General features: G+C 44.6%; 1 protein-coding gene across 9 annotated transcripts in view; it reads left to right on the top strand.

The window, feature by feature from the left end:
* The window catches only part of SRGAP2 (SLIT-ROBO Rho GTPase activating protein 2), a 240,341-nt gene that overhangs the window by 159,265 nt on the left and 57,643 nt on the right, over positions 1 to 23,433 (top strand). For 5 of the 9 annotated variants that reach the window (XM_058540197.1, XM_058540193.1, XM_058540192.1 and 2 more), the window contains exons 5-9: positions 6,597 to 6,659; positions 14,000 to 14,215; positions 14,811 to 14,939; positions 17,116 to 17,175; positions 22,263 to 22,487. In XM_058540197.1, the coding sequence (XP_058396180.1) occupies positions 6,597 to 6,659; positions 14,000 to 14,215; positions 14,811 to 14,939; positions 17,116 to 17,175; positions 22,263 to 22,487 (693 nt within the window). The remainder of the gene's footprint in view (positions 1 to 6,596; positions 6,660 to 13,999; positions 14,216 to 14,810; positions 14,940 to 17,115; positions 17,176 to 22,262; positions 22,488 to 23,433) is intronic. The other 4 variants (XM_058540199.1, XM_058540196.1, XM_058540198.1 and 1 more) reach the window with 2 other exon arrangements.

The raw sequence follows: 23,433 nt of genomic DNA, 5'->3' as shown, positions 1-23,433 counted from the left end.
ATGTTAACAAGTCTAACGTTTATTGAGCATACCAGGTGCTCAATAGATTCTGTTTCAAGCTCTTCACACGAATTATCTCATTATTATCCCATTTTTCAGATGTGGAAGTCAAGGCACAGAGTTGTTAAATAATTTACCCGAGGTTGTACGCTCAGGAAGTGAAGCAGGATTTGAATCCTGCTCTGGAGCCTGCATGTTTTGCCCCCCGTCTGATACTGCACGTGGTCCTAGACAGGACCCTGAGTAGCTCTGTGACCCCGGAAAAGTCGTTTCAGCATTTTGGGTTCATCTGTGGCTATAACCTGGGGGAATTCCTGTGGAGAACTTCTGATAGATTTTCCACTTTCAGTAATCTGTATGCAGAAAACGCAGCTATGTTGCTTTATTCTTGTCTTTATGGGAAAGCGTAGTATTTAAGTCTAAATTAAAATTTGATCTAATGTATTCAACAACTGATTATTTTATGGCTACTGTGTACAAAGCAGTGGGCTTGGCACCAAGGAAGACAGAAAGATGCTTTAAAAGTTATAATCTATCTCTTTCATTAGTTTTAGATGGTTTCATATTTTAGTAGCTTTGGTTTTTTTTTTTTTTTTTGGACTAAGTTCTTCAGATAATTAAAGAAGAATCTAATTTAGAAGAATCTAATTTAGAAACCAGTTGTGTTTTGGAAAATGAATTCTGAGACAGGTATTGGATCTCAGACTGTGTCAGGTCTCTGACATTTTCTTTTAAAATATGACTAGGGGCCGGCCCGGTGGCGCAAGCGGTTAGGTGCGCGCGCTCCGCTGCGGCGGCCCGGGGTTCGCTGGTTCGGATCCGGGCGCGCACTGACGCACTGCTTGGCAAGCCATGCTGTGGCGGCGTCCCATATAAAGTGGAGGAAGATGGGCACAGATGTTAGCCCAGGGCCGTCTTCCTCAGCAAAAAAAGAGGAGGATTGGCGGATGTTAGCACAGGGCTGATCTCCTCACAAAAAAAAAAAAAAAAAAAAAAATATGACTAGTCGCCGGGAGAGTTTAACTATACCCATTCACTTCTGAGTGAAGGAGCTACTGGTGAGATTAGGTAAGAATGGAATGTGACTGCTTTGGGAGTCACTTATACTGGAGCAGTATCATTATAACTGGAAATATCTATTAGTAACAGGCAAATTCAAAGAAATTTGCTATATAATAGCTAGATTTTTGGAAATCAGGTTTCTGTTTTTGGCAAGCTAGTTTCAATATCTAGCTTGCTCTGGAGTTAGGTTAAAGTGTGAAAACCTCTTGGCTGAGATAGAAAGAAAAAGTTGATCTTGAACTAGAAAACTAGCTTAAGAAATTCCATTTCTAGTAATGCCTTAGAGACTGGAAGAATTATGTTCTGATGGGCTCAGACATCAGGTCTTTCTTTCTCAGTAGATTGTAAACTTTTCAACTGTCTGTTTGGTATACTGCTATATTCCCAGTTAAACCACAAGTGCTTGACACATAGTAGGTGTTCTATAAGTATTTGCCAGCAGACCCTTGATTGCTCCCTAAAATCCAGCCTTTCCCCCTTTGTAAGATCCAGTCATTGAACCTGCTTCAAAACATCCGATCAGCCACCTTGAGAGGGCAGGTTATTTAGCTCCTGTCTTGGTTGGTGGGCTCCAGACTTTAACCCACTATTTTCTTGATTAATTTCACAATTACAGTGTACCTAGTCTTTTTAAACCTGTGTATCATTACTCATTAATGATTTGTAAAATGAATTTAGTGAGTTATGACTAACATAAAAAAATAGAAGAGAAAAATAGGAAATATCAGAATGCACTGTGCATAATAAGTACTTTTATTGTAGACACCCACGTATTATGCTGGATTGCAATTTTAAAAATGTGTTTTTTGAGCATCCTGGTCTACCCTATCTTCAGAAGGTAGAAGCACCTCAGGTGTCCCTCTCGAGGCAGCTCCCAGCCTACCTCTCTATAAAAGTTGTGCAATTTGGTATATTTGTATTTTATGCTCCCTTGGGTTCCCCAAGTTTAAGATTGTAGCTGGTGCACAGCCTTCCTAGAGCCATCCTGTGGTATCTTAATCAATGAGTGAATGCTGAATAGAAGGAGCCCCCCTGCATAGACACAAGCAGCGTGACCAAGGGGTTATCTAGAAGTCATTCCTGAGCTCTGACCTACAGGGTCACCACCCCTGCACCCCCACACCCTGACACTGCACTATTTTGGTCAACTGAGTTGGATTGGGGAGAGGCCAGACACAGTGCCCACCATCACCGAGCACTGGCCCTGCTGCCAAACAGCTACTCCTTTCAGCCCCATTCTTCCCAGCGAAAGCATTTCAGGCTCATGAAACTTGGCCTCTTTGAAGTGGTGAGCTAGTGCCCCTGAAACTGTCACTCTACATCTGGTGGCACTTCTGCTACCAGAGCTTCATATAGGGTTCATGTCCCTTTCCTCTGAAGTCTGTAAACATAAATTCAATTTTAAACTGGATTTTTTTTAACAGTTGGTCTCAGAAGCATCTTTGGGGTGGGGAGGGGGTGCTAGCACTGGTGGAGGGAGATATGAGCCCTTGAAAATTGGATTCTTTTTGGAAAACTGCTGACACAGGCTAATCGGCAAAGAACTAAATGACCCTACTGTTTCTACCTACCGACAGGCTCGGCCTTGGGACAGGGCTGAAATTAGCTCTCACCACATGGCAGAGACATGCCTTCCTCATTTTTTTTTTCTTTCATACAAATAGGGGGTAATTTTGTGGCTCTCACATAATACAGCTTTGTAGTGTAGATGACCAATAAATAGCTCTCCCTCCCTAACTCGAAAAGCACACTAGTGCTGATCTTAACAACTAGAGAGTCAGGTAATAGGTAGTCCCCCTGATGAGGACTGGTTTTAAAACTCTTTCATAATTGGTGTTCTTTGGAAAATGCTAATAGACAAACGCATCCCAATATAAGGAAATGTATTGATCTAAAGATGAGTGACCAGCCTGGTGTCCCGGCCTCCCAGGCTGTGTAGCCTCATGCTTCTGTACATTTCTGCTACTATGTCCTTTCTGTCATGAGGAGGCTCTGCAACGTTACAGTCTTAGGGAAATGAGGCTGTGCATTTCAATTCTGTTGTCCAGTGCTGTTATCTGCTGGAAAATGAGGATTCCCTACCCATTTTGTAAGCACACAGCTGGCAGGAGCTGTTGCAATCTCACTGCCTTCCGATCAGCCCCGCCCCAACAGCAGGCTGAGTGGGGGCCCGTGAATCACCCTCTGGCCAAACGGTTGTGGTGAGTTTCAAAATAAAAGATCCCTGCGTGAGCACACCATTGCACTTCCTAGCCCATAGAACCAGCATTGTTAACTGTGCCACATCTCTGTTCTAAATTTAGGCATCTTTTTTTTCCAGGCAAAGATTACTATGCAAACATTTAAGAGAAAAACTTTGCCCAAAGTAATTTTTTCTCTCGACTTCTATTTGGTTTCCTGCAATGTTTAGATGACTCATTCTCTTCCAAGAAATTTTAAAGAAAAGAGATTCGGGCTGTGTGATAGCACACAAAGAATGCTCTGTAAATTCTCCTTTTCTTCCCTGCCTAGAAACCCCTTGCTTTCTTTATAGGAAACGGAAAGGCTCTACAGTCTTCTTTGTCGGGTACTCCGCCTCATCAGGTTTTGTTGTTCCCAAGAATAAATGGCCCCCTTGACTTTGGGTGGGTCCTGCTTGTTTTTGGGCGGGGCCCCCTTGTAGCTTCCCAGCTCTGACAACCCCTCCACTGCAGCCAGCACGGAAGCCCTTCCTGGGACACTGGGTCTGCGCTTGCCCCCAAAGGCACACAGTTGAGGTCTGTGAATAGAGAGCGGGTGGCCTTTTATCATCTGTGAAAGAAGTACTAGCTATGTCCTGCTTCTCTCCCCATTGCTGTGCTCTTTATCGCACCCTTTGACTGGGCTAGCTACACGTGTTCCCAGCCCAGCCCTCGACCAGAGGGAGTGGTAAGTCAGAATCACTTCAGCAGCCTGTTCAAATAAACAGGGATAATAGTTGAGTCGGTCCTTTTCCAACTAATCGGTACACAAAAGGAAACATCTGCCTGGGCTTAATTGCTATTTTATTGGTTATGTTTTTTTTCCCCCCGGCCCCAACCCCATCCCAGGGGGTGGGGGCTGAGTTATTTAAGTCATGGGTAAGCAGTAGGGTAGAGGAGGAATGGGAGCTTTCTCCTGTAACCTCTGCCGTTTAAACATAGGAGGTAGTAAGGGAGGATGGGAGGCTGGCAGGGGGAGCTGGCCTGGAGGCCAGAGGGCAGGGCATTTGGAAGTGATACTCTTGGTCACTTCCTGGCCCTGTTGCTGACTCTGGGGCTGGTTGGTGAGTCATTTCGCCTCACTTCACCTCCTTGGACCTCTGCTGTTTCAGTGGAGCTCAGCTCGCCTCACGATGGGAAGGAGAGGCTGGTATGTGAGATACTAGGTGAAAGGCATTCCCTCTTGTGGCTTCTTCGAGTGATTAAGGGCGTTGGATAAGACACATTTGGGAATGGTAAATTTAAGACTGGCAAGATAACCTTGCAGCCATCCATTTTGTAGAGTATCTCAGTCCCTGAGGAGAACCTGCTCATTGTCTTCTCTGTGGAGTGAAGCCAACCAACCATACGTTGAAGTGTGGGTGATGTTTGAATCTAATATGGGCTCAAAGAAGCCAGGCAAAAGATCATGAAGAATCGTAGAATGGCAGAGATTGGAAAAGACCTTAGGAATGTTTTAGCCAAAGACTTTCTTTGCATGGAAAGGAAAACAGAGGCCCAGAGAGATTAACCAGTTGTCTAAAGTTATCTCCTTGGTGGTGGATTAGCTGAGAATAGGAGAATCTTGTGATTGATAATCCAGAGCTCCTTCCACCCCTTTCTCCATTACCAGGTGTAAAAATCCAAATCTACTCACAACAAGGGTCACACATATGTTATATTCCATAGTGAATTCCTTAATACAAAAATGGCAAAGCGTAAAAGAAAGATGAAAATGACTGATAAACGTAAAAAAAGTTCAGGCTCACTAGAATTAAAGGACTGCCAATTACAATAGGATACCATTTCAAACTGTCAAGACAAAAAAGTGAAATATCATTCTTATATGCTTCTGCTGGTATTTTAAATTGGTACTGTTTGTCTCAAGGATAATTTAATGGTATAAATGAGTAGTGTTTGACTCAGCAATGTCACTTCTAGGAGAAAGTAATGAAAAGCGTGTGCATAGATTATGTACAAAGTAATTTAATACAGCATGTTTTATCATAAAAATTTGTAAGCAAAGTAATTGTCCAAGAATAGGAGCTACATCTATATAATGTATGATAATGTCATAGAAGAATAATATGTAGGGAAATGTTCATAGCTTAGGTAAGTTACAGTAAGTAACTTGAGTAAGTTACACATCAGTAACCCAACATGAGAAAGTTACAGTGCGTTTAATGCAATCCCAATTTCATAAAAATCAGGGAGAGAGAAGATTAGAAAAATATATAGCAAAGTCTAGAGTGGCGATTTCGTAGTGGTAGGAATTAAGAGTTACTTTTTCTTTTTTGAGGTTTTCTTATTACAGTAAACATATATTCCTTTTGTAATCAGAAAAAATATTTTTAAAGTGATACATCTTGAAAAAGCAAGACCTTAAATGATTATGTTTCTGACGTGCAAGACCCCTTCCTTTCTTTGCCTGAGACCTGAGCTGTGCCAGGGGGTAGTGTTATACCTTCTATTAGAAGGGCATTGGTGGTATCTGATATTTAGTAGGAAAGAACTAAAAGGAGCTGACAGAAGGTAAAACAAGGGCTTCCCCTCTCAATGACCCGTTGATGCCAATCAGGTTTATCCCCTGCTCTCTCGGGCTTGGCATAAAACACTCAGTACAGAGGGTATGGCTCTTATTTCCTAACTCCTTCCTCATTCTTCTCTGTTTCTACTCTTCTCTCTGTGTAGTTAGATGCCAGCCCTGGGTGGCAGCAGCATAGAACCTGAGAGCCACCACTGCTTAGGATTAACCAGTTTGAGACCTCTTAATATATATCAGAATCAAGTAACATTAGCTAATCTCGCAGTCCGTCACTATTGAGGTACCACTGCCCTGGGAGTTTGGGGTAGAAATAAAGCAAGTAAGAGGTATAACTCCTTCCTTCTTGGAGGTTACTATTTAGTCAGGTATTTGAAGTCCTTGGATGTTTCTATACTTCTTCCTATCTCATCCTATTTCACATCTTACTTTCCTCCACAATTCTTGGGAGTATCTGAGAAAGCTTGTTCCACCTAACGACAGTTGCTAGGTAGGATGTGGCTTTCAGGCCTGCTCTTTGGGGACCAATTGAAAAATCAAAGGCTACAACCCCTTTTCCCTCCACACGATTGACTTTGCTAGGCTATAGAAGGGGCACGTTTCATTTTATTAAAACTCTTCGAGTAATCTGACCATAATTGGGTCTGATCAGAGTGGTTATCTGATTTGCTGGATTAAATAATGGGCCTTAATTGAGTCTGTGTTATTTGTAGAGCCAGTGCTGCTCTTGCCCTTGATGCCCCCTCCTCCCTCCTTCTGTTTCCCAATTAACCTTCATTCCTCTTTCTTTGCAGAGTAAAGAAGTCGGCCAGCAGCTGCAAGATGATTTGATGAAGGTCCTGAATGAGCTCTACTCGGTAAATCAGATAGGTCGCTTGGCTCTTTATCAAGCAGAGGGAAGCAGCATTTGGCAGCTTGTGGCCATAGTCACGTCAGCAACAGAACTGAGCTGAGGCCGAGGACAGTGTATGGTCCCCCCGCCTATCTCTTTTTTCACACTCTTATTTTCAAACCGGAATGAGCCAAAAAACACTTTCTCAAATTAAGAGCCCTTCTCAGCTGTGCAAGCTAACTTTGACTTTATTTGGGGCATAATCACTAGAGACCAGCCAAGGCCTACCTAGGTCACCAGTGCAACTGACCTCCATTACTAGCAAACCAGGGACCCCGAGCCTAATGGCAAGAAACGTAGCCTGCATTGCACCATTAACATGTGCCTGTCAGAAAGGATTTATTCAAGGTTTTGCATCAGTTCGTGGAATGATCTACTGGTTTGATACCAGAGCAAGTGCTCTGGAGGGAAACACAGAGTCAAATGCCGCTAATATAAGGGACCAGTTCAGGCAGAGAGAGCTTTGCATCGACTCTGTAGAGTTTTATAAAGGCCAAACCTCCAGTGAAGAGGCAGGCTTTGGGTTTGGAGAGGAAAATGCAATCTATTCTGAAACGACTGGGCTTCAGGCACGTGATGCCTGTGGCTGATGCATGTTTCTTCATGCAGTGGGAGGTCGTGGTGGTTGTTTTTCCCCCAGCCATGTTTTGTTAATTATAATTAAAACACACATGCACACCAAGGAAGTTCCTGCTGCCGTATGGGGACTATTTTAATTGTGCAGCTAAAGCCTTTCAGGGCCCCCTTCTCCAGGTGGGCTGTGCCAGGCTTGTGTGTCATTCCCCAGGGTTGCCCCATCCTGTTTTGGAGGTGAAATTGATTTCCTGTGTTTACTTGCTTATTCACCGCATTTTTTTTTTCTTTCTTTTTTTAAATTCACAGGAAGACAGGCAGTGGGGACATGCACCACAGGCATTTGGGATCACAGAATTCCATGTTCTTGATCCAAAGGCCTAGGTGTGGCCATTCTGTCATGGCAACTGTTAAGCAAGTAAATAGGGTACAGTAGTCATCAGACTTGTCTCCAGTGACGCTCAGTGTCCTGGGAATTTCTGCTCTGTGACTCTTTTGCTCAGAAGCCAAGTAGATAGATAGTACCCTTTGGTTCAGCTCCCAAGTTTTCATTTCTTTCAAATGAAGTTAAGGCTTTTTAAAATTAGAAGCATGTTGCCCTGAACCATTTTCAGACTGGATGAGTTTCCTGGACCCCCTTGTCTTTTTAATGCTTCACTTCTGCTCTTTATTTTTAGAGCATCTTCTAGTCACCAAGAAGAGCTATTATTACTCCTTTCTCCTGGCAAAGAATTCGCTAAGATAGAAAATGATACATGTAGTCATTATATGAATCCTTTTATTTTCCCATAAGTATCTTGGACCTCTGCTATTTGCTGTTTCTGGGGAGGAGTTGGTTGGATAACCAGCAAGCCCCAGACCAACTTAAATCTAGCGTGCCCCTCCTGCAGTGGGTCTCGGCAGCAGAGGAAGAGCAGTGTCTAGGGACCTGTTAGCTTTACTCAGAGTCCTAGATCTCCTAATATGCCATGACTTTAAAAAAAAAAGTGAAAGTGTATAATTTGTGTTGGAGTGAGGAAGAAAACCCTGGAACCTGCTCCTCTCATCTGAGGAGGGCCAAGCTGGCATCTTGGACTGCAATCTTCACTCAGTCCCGTGTTGGTCAGTGCTTTACTGGCCACTGTGAGGCCACAGTCAATGCAGAGCGTAAAATCTTCCCGCCAGTGTGCAGACTGAGAATTGGCTGGGCAGGATGTCGCCTGCCATGAGGTGAATTGGTACATACTTGTAATCTCCTTAAGGCCAAAATAAAAATTTGACATTTTTGTCTAGTAGGCAATGGAAAGTAGAGAACATTGGAAAGTTCCAGAGAAGGCAGAACAGTCTAGTGTAGTGATTCTCAAGCAGGGTGATTTTTTCCCCCAAGGGGACATTTGGAAATGTCTGCAGACATTTTTGGTTGTCACAGCTGGAGTGGGAGGTACTAGAGATCAGGAAGTGACTAAAATCCTATAATGCACAGGACAGCCCCCACAACAAAGAATTATCTGGCCTAAAATGTCAATAGAACCAAGAATGAAAAACCCTGGTCTGGTGACTAGAGTCTCCTGAATTAGGCAACCCAGATTCTACCTGGTATCCCACCACCTCTATGATCTTGGGATGCTCCTAACCTCTATAACCCAGGTCTCCACACACTCCATGTACTGCTATCTCTGTATCCTGGGAGGTGAGGGGCCTGGGGGAGTCATACTTCCTGAAATATCAGACTATAGTTAAGGGCCAAATGAGTTTGCAGATTCTATAGAACATTAGGAAGTTCAGAGAATAGAGTTATGAGTTGTTTCTTCTGGAGGTTGAGGTAAGCGCAGGACTGGTCTGAATAAGACACCGCAATATTAGGGTAACTGTTCTGGTTTGCCTAGGACTGAAGAGTTTTCTGGGACATGAGACTTTCAGCAGTGAACCTAGAAAAGTCCTGGGGAAACCAGGATGATTGGTCACCCTACATGGGACAGTGGTTTTATCGAGTAGAAACTTGGGACTAGTGTATGCTGGCTTTGGGCAGCTACTTGCTGTATATACTGTGTCTCTCAGAGGAGTTAAGAGAACAAGGGAGGGCTTCTTGTAAGGAGCTTTCCCCTTATTTTCTCTTTGGGAAGGCAGAGGAGGGCCTGTCATTTCAGTGACCCAATAGGCAGTAGAAGTGATTTGTGGGCCTGGGATAAAGGAAACTAAGGATACAAGGAACCTACCATATTCAGCGCTCTTCTTCCCTTAGATCTGCCCCACAAATACTTCTTTTTGGGATACTGATTACCCAAGGGTTGGCAATTTAAGTACTTTTGAGCCTTGATGAGCCAAGGGGCAGTGCCCAGGTGTTCCCAAATAAAGATGCCTTTGGACGAGAGGCCCAGACTCTCCCCATAAGTGGCAGCTGCCCCTTTGTACCTTCCTCTTTGCTGCCCAAAGGGCGTTTGGTTTCTTCGACTTGGATCCCGTGCCAGAGGCCTCTCCCCACGGCTGCTGGGCAGAGAGCACTCCCAGTGAGCATGCTCTGCCACATATTTTACCCCGTGATGAGCTCGCTAGTTTGTAGGCCATAGCATGAGTGGCTCTCATTTTCTGACTGATGTCCAGGAATGCCTTTGAAGTCAGGGCACACTGCTTCCCAAAGAACTCTGGAATCCTCTGCCTCAGTTGTACTTGGAGGCTGTATCTGGAAAAGCCCAGTGAGTCCCCACTGGGAGGAGTGTTTGTGGGGGCACTGAAGCGATGTGGATTGGCTGAGTAGGAAGAGTCAAAGAATCCGTGGAATTGAGAAGGAAAGGTGTTGGAACACTGGGCTCTAGTTGCCACAGAGGTGTTACGCTTCTGTACTGCCCCTGAATATATGGCCCCTTGATTTGGTGCAGCAGCTATCTGCATGTGGAGCCACTTCAGACTGGTGTTTAGCACCTGCTTCTGTGAAACAATGTCAATTAATAATCCCCCAACTCTGCTTCCTCATTTGTCTCCAGCACTAGGCACCAGGGATACAAATAAGAGATGTCCCTGAACTCAAGACATTTAGTTTTAATAGAAGAGACAGAAAAGTAAAGCAGCAAGTAAGATATGAGGTGGTAGCTCTTATACATGTCTGCACAGAGGAGGGGCAGGAGTCAGGCTCCTTGGAGAGAGATTTGAATTGAATTTTAATTGCCAAGAACTCGCTTATTGCTCTCTAAATATTCCTTTTTTTGTTGCATCCTGCTCTTGTTTCATAATGCAATATCTTCATTTCTCATTGATCTCTCTAGGGATATTATAGATGGATTGTTTTTGAAGTTTTCTTCTTTCGGTATACTTTCTGTTTCCTCTAAATTGCTTGTTTTGGTTTTGGTCTTTCACATTAGATGTTTTCCCTAAATGTGTGGCGATCTTTTGCTGCCTATTCATATTTTAAAGTGAGGCACTGAAAAGCTGATTGGAAGTTCTGTGTCAACCATGGCCTTCACTGTAGAGTGATCTGTCTGGACAGTGTCCTTGGGGAAGCCCAATATCAGTATTTCTACATCTTTTATCTGAGATGGTCAGATTCCCCAGAGAAGGCTCTTCTGATCTCTTGCCTGTGTCTGGAGGCCAAGTTGTGAAGAAGCCTGGGCTTCCTCAACGTTCAGTATAGAATTTTCAGCTGATCCTCCTGTTTCGAGTTCCCCAGCCCTCTCCTCAGCTGAGCCGGGTGCCCCCAGTCCATCGACCCTCCCTGGGAGAGCAGTCCTCTAGTCTTCCACTGTGCTCTGGGAGAGGTGGGGTCTGGGGTCTAACTGTGCTCAGGCTTTCAGTAATTGCTCTTGCTTTAGCTGCACCTTCATCCCACTACCACCAGTTCCTCTTGGGGCTTCTGTGATATGAGTCTGATTGCTTCTTGGATCTCCCTACTTTTGGTTTAGGATTCAGTCTGTCAGTCACTACTTGCTTCCCTGCTTTTCAGCTTCTGCTTTCATTCTTTTTATTTTTCTCAGTTTCTACCTAAAAAAAAATAGTAACTCTTTTCTATTATTTTAGTGTGGCTTGGGGAGAGAGCAGAGCTAAAGGCATGAATTCAATATTTAGTTTTTCAAAGTAATGTGAATTCTTTTCATAGAACTGAGAATTTATACTTCTGAGTTTTTTCCCTTGATGGTATTTGCCTCACTGTATGTATTTGTCTAGGTCCTATCTTGACTTTCCTATTTCTGTTTCCTGTTTCAAATTGTTTTGACATCACTTATTCAGGCTTCAGCCTCTGGATACCTCAGCTTTTCCTTGAGTTGGAGGACACTAGTAATACCTGTCCTGTATTTCCACAGAGGAGAGATGCAGGGCCAGTAAGTCATTTGGGCAACACACTGATTGTAAAACCACACTGTGTATGTGACATAGTTCCCAACTGTGGAGAAGAGAAGAAAACACAAAAGAAGAAGTGGTGCTTACCCTTAGGAATTTACAGTTTCTTAACTTAAGATGAAGTAGTGTTTTACTCTTTTAAAGAGAGATCTTTAAATTCCTTAGGTGAAAGGAGCAATATAAATTGTTGACTTTTGTTACTTCATTTACTATCTTGCTGGCACTATTCTTTTGAGCTCTCATGTCCATTCATAGTGTTTCCTCTTCATCATGCACCTTCATGAAATAGAAAATCGCTGTCTTAAAAATCATTCACTTTTATAACTGTTCACTCAAGCTTTTGAATCCCTTGGTCACATTCAGGTGAATGTCTGTCCTTCTTCAGCCAGGCTAACAGAAGCGTCTTTCTCCCTTCTTAGTCAACCTGGAAACCTAGAGAACGCCTTTGAATTACTTAGAAGGTTTTTGATGCTGTCAGCTGTTAAATATCGCTTCTCCTGTGTAGAGAATCTACAGAGTAGATCTTATGCTTATGGGAAATGATGTCAGGTTCAGAATAGGGTGAAGCTGATTTAAAATGTGCCGCTTCTAAAATGAGACATTATTGAAACTCTAACGTACTTTGACTTTGTCAGTGTCTCAGTATTCTTTTTTCCTTTCTCCACCTCCAGCTGATCCTAAGGGATTAGTATACCCACAGAGTCCCTCTAACCCAGGATTTCTCAGCCTGAGCACTTTGACATTTTGGGCCAGATCATTCTTTGTAGTGGGGGCTGTACTGTACATAGGGTGTTTAGTAGCATCCCTGGCTTCTACCCACCAGATACCAGTAGCAAGCTCCAAGTTGTGACAATCAAAATTGTCTCCAGACGTTGCGACATGTCCCCTGGGGACCAGATTAGCCCTCAGTTGAGACCACTGCTCTAACTCTAGTCCATAAATGAAACTAGTTTCTCTTTTTGAGCCTCTCTTGACTAAACTTAACCTTTCCTCCCAATTAATCCAGCTCTGGGCCTGTGCAGAGGAGAGACTGGTGCTTAGTGGCTGAGAGAGTAGACCTTGGAGTCTGACAAACCTGGGTATGAATCCTGATTCTGCATTTACTAGCTGTGTGACCGTGGGTGTGATGGTTAATCTCTCTGAGCCTCAGTTTCCTCATCTTTAAAAGTGGAAATAACAACATGTCTTTGTAGAATTGTTGTGAGGATTAAATGGGGTGATGTATGTGAAGCCCCTGACACACAGCATGTAGTAAGTGATTGTTGTTAACATTACACCTTTGTTCTCCTTTGTTGTTCAGTCTCCCTTGCACACACACACACACCTCAACACCTACACTAATTCTCCTTCTCAAAGAAATCCTATGGCATCAAGATGTCAGCGGTCTTGAACTTCAGCTTGCTTGGTTTGTTATTGAGCATTTTAAATTCTCAGACGGAAGCTGGAGGCTCCCTGAGTGGAAACAGAAAGCTGCAGCAGGGGAGAGCAGGCACCTTGTGACTGGAAGTAGTGCATTTGGGAGGACTAGAAACAAACGCAGGTTCCAGGCTTCCCAGCTTCCTCATTCAGAGAAGGGCTTGGGTCTCAGACAGTTGCTTTGATGGAAAATTTGAACATTGTATCTCTCTCCTTTTGTACTACTTCCTTCCTGTGGCAACTCTAGTTTCACTTGATGCGGATTTTATTTCTTCTCAGGCCTTACCTGAATCGTCATACAGGCTTACAGTCTTCTAGGGTTGTTGTCTAGATCACGGGATTACTACAAGATGAAACTAGAAAATGCGTGTGTGGCACTTGGCACAAAGCAGGATTATACTACGTGCTCAGTACATGACATCTGTTGCTGCTGCTGCTGTTCTAGTCACTGTGAGGGAGGGTGTTCAATCTGGACAGAGCAGACCAGGCAGATCCCCAGAGTGCTAGGCCAGTAGAAGGAGCTTTGGGAGCCTTTCCTCTTCCCCATTTTATATCTGAAAGGTCCAAAGAGTATAGGCTACCCCTCAGGCTGTGCTGCCCTCTTCAGTGTTCCTAACCAGCCCGGGAAGCCTTTGCTCTTGGGATCTGAGTGGTGGTGGTGTTTCCTATCTTTGCTATTGTGAGATGACTAAGCAATAGAAATTACTTGGCCAATATAAAAGAATAATGATTACAAATATTCATAAATAGAAGTAAATAATACATGGTGGAAGACACGAAGTCATAAAATAAGACACGTTGGCTCAGTTCAAATACTGCTTTCCCGTGCTTTGGAGTGGTCTTTAATATATAATGTTTGCCGAACCAAACACTTATGAATTTTTCCCTTAAGGGTATAAGGATACTGCTTCATGGGGGGGAGGTCCAACTGAGTCTGTTAGTCTGTAGTGCAGAGAATTGACGCCATTGGCTTGACCTCTGGGGGTGTGGGCGGGGGGTGTCTTGCAGGTCATGAAGACATATCACATGTACAATGCTGACAGCATCAGTGCTCAGAGCAAGCTAAAGGAGGCGGAGAAGCAGGAGGAGAAGCAAATTGGCAAATCAGTAAAGCAGGAGGACCGGCAGACCCCACGCTCCCCTGACTCCACGTCCAACGTCCGCATTGAGGAGAAGCATGTCCGGAGGAGCTCAGTGAAGAAGATTGAGAAGATGAAGGAGAAGGTGCGTATGCTCCGGCCGCTGTAGGGCCTGGGGAATAACACTCTAGTCAGGACTGGTAGGAATTTTCCTATAGGTGCCATGAAGAACAGAGCAAGGAAGCTCTGGGTTGCTTTAGTGCCTCATGACCAAAAGTGAGTCCTTGCTATCTGCTGCGGAAGAAATCCTGGGTATTGGAAGAACTTGGGCATGTGGGCTCCAAGTTTTTAACCTAGCAGATAAATAATAAACAGTAGTCACCTTGCTTAAGCCTGGGAGAGGGACTGTAGACCCGGGGTTTGGCTTCAGATGCCAGATGTTCAGGGGCAGCTCTAGTGACACCTCCTTTGGGGGGTAGTGCAAGGATGGAGAATGGTATTTGCAGATAGAACGAAAGTGGGACACGCATCTCAAGTAGAGAGCTCATTAACCTTTCCTGGATTGATCTGCATTATGCCCTTGAATCTCATTAAATAGAATTAGAACCCAATTTAAGGCAGATACGCATAGGGAGTAGCAACACAATTGTGGTTCTCGAATGTACTGTACTTTCATCTTTTAGAGAACAATCTCCCCTTTAAATAAACAAAGTAAAATTGAACTTCTGTTCTCTTTTCAGCGCCAAGCCAAGTACACAGAGAATAAACTGAAGGCCATTAAAGCCCGGAATGAGTACTTACTGGCTTTGGAGGCAACCAATGCATCTGTCTTCAAGTACTACATCCACGATCTGTCTGACCTTATTGATGTAAGTGCTTAAAGCCAGGGGCTCAAGAGCGCCTCTTTCCTGGTTTCGGAGATCTGGTTAGGCATTCTCCAGTGGTGTTGCTCAAGCATCTCAGGCATTTTGAGAACAATTATGAACATAGTAGCCATGATCCATCAGAGGCTTGCCAGGGCCCAGGGCCCAGGTGAAGCACTTTACGCTTTATCTCATTCAGTCCTCACTGGAATCCTGGAAGAAGGCAGTATTATTGCCATTTTTATAAAATTCAGAGAGCTTAAATGACTTAACCAGAGTCAGCTAATAAGTGACAGAGGCAAAATCTGCATCTAGGTCTAGTTACTAAACCCATGCCCATAACTACTATGCTCTTCTGGAGAGAAGAAATATTCCCAGGAAATATTCCCTTCCATCAGCTACTTGCACGTAGAAGTGAGTGGCAAGAGCTGAGGGGTTAGAATGCCATACCTTACCTTCATATAGCACTTAATGTTTCTCAGTATTATCTCGTTTGTCACAGCACCCTTTTGTTATCAGTATTACTATCTCCAGTTTGTAGATAAGGAATCTGCAGGTCAAGAGGGTTACCTGCTTAAAGTTGCACTGCAAATTAGGGCCCTGGTCAGGAAGGTATCCAGATGCCCCTGACATCTGGCCTGTGCTTTTTGATATGTGGCACAAAGATGATGAGAGAAACAGGATAGCAGGCACATGTGTTTTGCATGGGGCAGGCACAAGGAGTGAGCTTTTTGTCTTTGGCCTGATGGTTCAGCCTTGGCCTTGTTTCTCTGGCCACTCCCCCTCAAACCTTATGGCTGAGTCTTGCAATCTCTCTCACCTGCAGCCTCCGTTCTGGCCCAGTTCCTGAGCCAGTCCTGACTGCAGCTGCCTAAGTACACCCTTTCTCACCTCTCCCTCCTGTCATCAAAGTGAGGGGCCTAGAGCCAGCCGATTTAGCACCAGCATCCCAGTCTCCAGGGCTTCAGGCGTATCCTGGCTGGGATCCTCTCTGAGCCCTGACATTTGCCTCTGGCTGTCAGCGGGCAGCAGCAGCGCTTTGCAAGCCTCTGGCCTTACATACTTGCTTGCCTGCCTTCGTTTCTCCACGAACGAACCTGCCACACTTCACAACATCACATGGGGTTCTGCTCTAAGATTCGTTGTTACATAACTAGCTGGGTAATGTGGGGCTTATCACTGAATTGTTTGGGAACTCTGCTTGGTCGCCCCTCTCCCCCACCTCTCTCTGGCAAACAAGGATTGGACTAGATCATTGGTACATAAATCTGGCCTCACATCAGAGTTGCTTGGGGAACTTTTCTAAAATACAGATTTTCTCTCTCTCTTCAGCTGGGGATTTTGATTCACTAGGTTTCGGCCTCTTGATGCTCTGGGTGTCCTTGTCTCACTGGGTAAGAGGAGCCCTGATCCTTGTCCAGGCACCTCTTTCTTCTCTCTGCTTGTTGATGCCAATCTGAAACACTGTCCTTCAAGGAGGTCAGAGCCCTAAACAGGATCTTTTCTCCTCCGCAGAGGAACAGCTCCTCACTGTTGGGAGAGAGGCCTGTTCTCAGCATGAAGAAAAGAATCAGTTCTTTCTTATGTTCAATTTCTGCTGTTTATCTCACATTCAGTAAAAAATCAGACTGTGTAGTCCGCCACACCTCTTCTCCTTGTTGGTCCTTTTCTCTTTCTTTTGCCTCCCAGGGCAGCTTGCCCACTGCTTTCACCAAAATGCTGACCTCGGGGGAAGAGAGGGCCAGCTACCATGTCAGTCACAGCCTTTGCCATCCATAGACCCTCTGTCAGCTGTGAGCAGGTCCAAGAAGCAAGTTATTTGGCACCTTATTCTCATCATTAAAAAAAAAGGATGTTAAGAGCCTGTCTTCACAGGCTGCCGTGTGAGGTGCTGTGGAAAAGAAGCCCACCAGCCTCCTTCGTGCTCAGCCAGGGCGTGGCTCGAGGTTACTGTGAGCAAGTTCAGGTTGGTAGGATTCTAAGCCACATAGATAGTAAAGTTGCTCTTGTTTTGTTTGTTTGTTTTTGTTTTTCCTGGGATTTGGATAGATTAATTACTCTTTAAAAGAAAAAGGTTGATAACATTATTCTGCTCTACAAATGTTCAGTAAATATTTATTTGCGATGAGCCTATGTGCTCAACATCAGGAGTACAAAAGGAATAACATAGTTTTTGCCCTAGGGTGTTCATCGACGTACAGACAGGTCACTTCTATGTAACTGGCTAAGTGCAGCACTCGAGGTAAGCACCGGAGCCTTAGCACAGTGCTTTTCAGACCATAGGTCATGATCCGTTAGGGGAGTCGTGAAATCACTTATATGGGCTTGACTATTTTTTTAATGAATAAACTAGACTAGAATAGAGCAGACTAGAATAGAATAGGAAAGAAAATGTCAAGGTGCATCACACTGTAAGGTTGAGTTTTGTTTTGTGAAACTATTACGTTAGGTGTGTATGCACACTTGCACACCCATGGGCATGTGTATGCATGTGTGTGGCAATATAAAATGTACTTTGCACTGTGAGTTGGAGGTCAAAAAAAGTTTGAGAGCCACCGCACTACGAACAGAGGAAGGTCTTTTAGTCTCCTCTGTAAGCTCCGCGAGGGCAGGAACCAAGTCTTCTCCTTACCTTCATACCTACGTACATACGTACGTACAGTGCTTAATACATAGCTGAGCACGTGGTGTGTTCACTGAAGGAGGAAAGGAATAGAAGGAGGAGGAAAAAGATGATTTCCCAAGGCAAGATTTTTTTCCTTTTTCTGCCTTTTAATACTGTTTTAATTGAGATATAATTTTCATACAGTGAGTGAATTTGTGTTATAGTTTTGAGTTGTGATAAATTCGTACACCCTTGTAACCCACATTTCTGTCAAGATATAGAATATTTCTACCACTTCAGAAAGTACCTCTTTTCTCTTCCCAGTCAATCCGCCACCCCAAGTAAACCACCGTTCTGATTTCTTTCATCATGGTTTTGCCTGCTGTAGAACTTCACAAAGATGGGATTCCTATACAGTATATACTTTTTTGTTCCTGGCTTCTTTTGCCCAGCATGATATTTTTGAGCTTTATCCATGTTATTGCATGTGTCAGTACTTTCTTCCTTTTTCTTGCTGATCTATGCAGTAAAAATGGCCAAAAGGACACTTTGGCAGTGAACCAACAATTAGAGCAGAAGTAAGTGGGGAGCCTGGGTACTTTGGCATTTTGATCTTGACAGTGTCCAGAACTTACTTTAAGACATGGGATGAATCTTGTTCCAGTCTGTTGCCGTCTGTGTCATGGACACCAGTCTGCCTCCTTCCTAGTGATGTTGAAGCTCAATGTGTGCTTAAGGCGTTGCGGGTAAGTGAGAAGAAGTTATTTTTGTCGATGCCAGGACATTGACTTGTACAAGGACTAGCATTTGACTTCTTTTTATAATACAGTATGAGATTTAAACTCGAACTGTAGGAGTCCGCATGAGGCATCTGACACACTCCAGGAAAAGCTTGACTTCAGGCCAAAAAGATATTCTGAGCAGACTTGATAGAGTCTAAGAACTGTGGGCTTGTTGGAATGTGACTTTCCTCCCCTGTACTCGCATGGCTCTTTCCACCCAGGAGCAGATGGATGAGTGAAGAACAGGGCATTGTCCTCACGCAGAGCTGGAGTGTGTTAGTGCTCCATACATGGGGAGAGAATCTGTGACACCATGTGCACCCAAGTCGGACAGAGGGAGCTCGGCTTTCTCAGGAGGAAATTTTATAAAGGAACCTTTTTTCTCTTATTTTTCTCTTCTGTGTGGACTTGAAGTGGGGTTTAGGAAACACCCATTTCTTTTCTAGGCCTTCTCTAGAGTCTCTGGATGAAGATATCAGCTGGTAAAGGGTTAATGAGCTGTCAACTCAAGTCCTCATACATCTAGATGGGCTATCATTAAATTCTCATAAAAATTTGATTTCCCCTGAGAGAGTTTTCATCAAACATTTATATAACCCAGAAATGGCCAGGGGAGCCTGGCATGGCCACAGAACTCGTCAGAAGCCATGAAAAGCATACTCTGTCCCCATTGTGAGCAAAATAATGTGCTGCCTCTACTCACTGGGATTCTCTTGGGAACAGGGATGAAATATTCGTCTCATTTACCTAAGCTTGCCAGAAATAGCTTCTTTGCTAAAGCCTCAGTTTCTGCTTCTTGCCCCTGCAGATAGGTGGATAGCCAGGGCTCTTGCAAACCTAGTCTGAGTCTCCCTGGTTGGCTGGAGGCATAGAGGGGCCAGAGGGCACATTGTGAGTCAGACCCCCACTCCTTGGCACAAAGAAGCTATAGAAGAGTTATATAATAGAGGTAGTGGACCAGCCTGAGGAAGTTCCCTGCCTTTCATAGGCCGTACAGAGTGAGCAAAACAAAAGGCTTCAGGGGCCACCTCTACCCACTTGACTTAGATCAGTGCTCAGCCTGAGTGGATTATTTCCTGAGAGGCTGGAATCTGTACTCCTGGCATCAATTAATCAACTGATGTTTATTAACTGCCTACTGTGAGCAGGGCCTAATGGTGAGGGATACAAAGAAGGAATGACACCGCACGCCCTCCTTGAAGCTTGCCTTCTGGTTGAGGTGCTATGAAATGGCAAGTCAAAGAATAGAGAGTGTTCTCTGTCACGTGAGGGCTGCAGATGCATGTTCTGAGTGGGGGTCAAGGTCAATATATGCCAGGGGTGTAGGACTGGCTGCCTTTTCAGAGACTGGGAATTTGATTTGGATCTTAAAAATGTGTCCAATTCCAACAGGTGAGAGGAGTAGGAGACATTTTAGGCAGAGAGAATGCTAGCAGCCCAAGGGCAGAGGTCAACGGATTTGGGGATACTGGTGATTGGGGTTTGGTAAGTGTCTGCATGGTGCCAGACAGATGTAAATATATTGCTTGTTATCAGCCTCACAAGAACCTATAAGGCTGATGTTATCTCCATCTGAGGCTCAGAGAGGTTAGGTATCTTGCTCAGTCATACAGCTGATTTGAGGCCTATGGTTTTCCAATACTCTACCCTAAACAGAGAGTATATCATTGAATTAGAGCAGAAGAGTCTGAAGAAGAAAATAGAGGGAGATGATGTTAGACATTCAGACTGAAGACAGATTACAGTTTGTTCTGGCTGTTGACCTTGCTTAACTTCACTAAGCCTCAGCTTTCCAGTCTGGAAAATTAAGATAATACCAACCTCATTGGGGTTATGAGCATTCAAGTGTAGAATGTACATAAAGCATTAGCACGCTGTCTGGCCTGTAGTAAGCTCGCTTAGTAAATAGAGGCATTTTTAAATTTCCAAACTGAGGAAGGTGGACTTGACTTTAGGAAAAAATGAGAGCTATTATAATTTTTTCCACAGGGGAGTGGCATAATAAAAGCCATATTTTAGGACAGTGAAGTAGACAGCACTGCTGTAAGATGATAAGGGTATGAATTAGGGAAGAGGTAGTGAGAATGGAGAGGAAAGGGGAGTTATCAAAACTATGTAAAGGTTATGAAGGGCTCCCTGCCTCCCCCTAATTCTCTTCTGCACTAAACTTTCCCCCGCCCCGACACGGACACACGCACACACTTGCTCAGCCCTGTGGGCAATGTTACTTCTGTTTATTAGACTTATAGGCATAGAGTTCATCATCAGAGTCTACATAGAGCTAGTCAGGAATGTTTACAGGTTCAAGGGCAGCCTGGCTAGACCAGTGTCTCCCAGAGGAGGTAGGGCCCCTGCACGTGCAGCCTCCCAATCAGCCGCTTTTGTCTAGCTTCCATTTGCTCTTCACTCCCAACTGAATTGAATGTCTTTCCATCCTCCGCCTCTAGTTAAGCTATAACTGCTGTCCTTCCGCTGCAGCCAGGCACCTGCCAGAGCTTGTTGGCACTGAACCCAGAGCACAACCCGACAGGAGCTCTATTGCTGAGCTTCTTGTCAGATGCTGGGAGGAGCAGGCACGTCACATGCTTTTTCTTCCCCAGTAGTGGCTGCTCCCAATGTGATTGTGATGAGGGGGAAAGGCTGGAGAAGAGTTACTTTGGTGCCTGCTTATGGAATGATATGGCCATCAGGCAGATGGTCTTACTCTATCCATGATTCTTCTCTGATGTTTCTTCTCAGGTTCTGGATCTCAAAGCTGCTTAAGCAATAGAGAGGATAATGGATGGCCAAGGAATTTGGATCTCTGGGTCCTTTGGGAGGGCTGGGGAATATTGTCATAGAGTTAGAGAATGCCATTGCTGAAGAGCCTGAGGGATTACATTTAGTCCAAGTATTTTTCTCTAGCAGAAGAATTCTTTCTTCAAACCAGACCTTACATAGAATCCCAAAATATTAAATAGAAGAAAGAGCAGAGCTGGTTTGGTTGAAGCAGGAATAGGAGGCTCCAAGTCCTACTAGTCGGGCTGCCCTTTTACCTCCTTCTCAAGAGCAGCCTGAGCAGTGGCATGCAACATTAGGGTTCTGGTCTACAGCTTGCAAACCACTGACCTGGCCAAATCTGTTCATTTTAGAGTTGAGGAAACAGGTTCAGGGATGGAGAGGAGCTTTTCCAAGGTTGCTTGACTTCCCATTCAGTGCTTTTTTTATACTATTGCCTCTTTCATACCATTTTTTTTCCATCTTGCTTTAGAAAATCAGAATCCTTTACATGAACTGAATTTTTTCAGTAAGACTTATGTTTAGAAATTTGGGGTCTTATAAATGCAATTTCTGTAGGGCAGGAACTTTAGTGCAGAAATCCTCATCTGCAGCTAAGGCCTGTGCTAGTATGTTGGGAGTTGGTGGGAGCAATGACTGACAGTCAGCCCCCCGTTCTCTTCTCCTTCCACCTAGAGTTCTGAGTTTGTGTCAATTAACTATCCTTGCAACACTTCTGATTTCTGAACCCTGAAGGCTGAAATGGCCTGGATGGGTTGGTATGTAGTGACTTAACCACAGTAACCCTCAGGGAATGGCAGGCTATATTTTTATTGTTGAACTTTGTTCAGAATCCAAAAATAGAAGAGGATTCCCTTTAACTCTCAGCTCTTCTCATGTTTACCAAATGGTATTGTACAAGGCACGATGAAATCATTTCATTTTGTCCTAATAAGTCCTCTTCCTTCTAACCACCTCAAGGTCTTCTAGGGTGTGTTTAGCTGTTGAGCTGGGAGTCAAGAACTGAGAAATCTCACCCAGATCTTGGAAGTCAGAATGTCAGCCTTCTTCCTGCTGCACAGCCAGTCCCATTGACTTGGTCAGATCTCCCTAGGGGCCACTCTCCCTTTTTCCCAAGCCTTGGGGCTGTCCGTGGTTTGCTCATGTGCCCTCTCCTTCCCACAGCAGTGCTGTGACTTAGGCTACCACGCTAGCCTGAACCGGGCGCTGCGCACCTTCCTCTCTGCTGAGCTGAATCTGGAGCAGTCAAAGCATGAGGGTCTGGACGCCATTGAGAATGCTGTAGAAAACCTGGATGCCACCAGTGACAAGCAGCGCCTCATGGAGATGTACAACAGTGTCTTCTGCCCACCTATGAAGTTTGAGTTCCAGCCTCACATGGGGGACATGGTGAGGCCCTCTTCCTATCCCCACACTCCCCAAGGAGGTTGAACTCACTTGTAGATTCACTAAACCGAGGCCACGTGATTCTGGGAAGAGCGAGGCCTGGCGCTGGCTTCCTGTCAGGTGGGTGAGGTGCGTTCCACTCATTCAGCAGACAGCTACTGAGTGCCTGCTGTCTGCGAGGCTTGACGGTAGACATTGGGGACTAGAGCCCTCGGGGAGCGTACAGTGTGGTGAGTTGAGAGAGAGTTAGAAATACGCACAGGGGCTCCCAAAGGAACCAGCAGGATCAAAGGAGGTGAAAAACAGCAGGTGTGTTCTAAAAACTACTAACCGGTCAATACGGTGAAAGGGAAAGTGGCAGCGGGGAGTTGAGGGGGGTCCCTCCATGTGTTGAGGCTGGAGGAATTGAGAGCTGAGATGGGGCCAGATACTAAAGGCTTTTGACCTAAGCAGGGTAATGATATGATCTTTTATCATTTGGCAGAGTTCTGAAGGATCTTATTGTCTTGGGTTTAGAAGATTGCAATGAAAGGTGTAATTTTGCTTGGGTATTGAACAAAAAAAATTGGGTACATACAGAAAAGACAGGAGCTAAGATGTCATCCCAAAGGCCTGATGCTGGTTGCCTGGGAAGGGAAACATGAGCATGGGGGCCCCATTTTGGACTTTTCACCTTCAATGACTAAAACAAGAAGGGCCTAAATAAACTAAAGTGAGAGCAATGAGAAGCTGCTTGGCTTTCATTACTCTGAATCTTTTGGTTTCACTTCTGGTGGCTGTGCATACAAATCAGAGTGAACCTTATTCCTGTGGGTAGGAGCCACTGTGTAACTTAGTGGTTAAATCAGAAGGAGGGTATATAGGGCTGGCCTGGTGGCGTAGTGGTTAAGTTCGCATGCTCCACTTCGGTGGCCCCGGGTTCGCGGGTTCGGATGCAGGGTGCAGACCT

Source organism: Diceros bicornis, chromosome 4 (genome assembly GCF_020826845.1).
Source record: "Diceros bicornis minor isolate mBicDic1 chromosome 4, mDicBic1.mat.cur, whole genome shotgun sequence".
NCBI classification, from domain to species: domain Eukaryota; kingdom Metazoa; phylum Chordata; class Mammalia; order Perissodactyla; family Rhinocerotidae; genus Diceros; species Diceros bicornis.
Note: the sequence above shows the minus strand (reverse complement) of the source record. Positions and strands in the feature narration are given on the sequence as shown.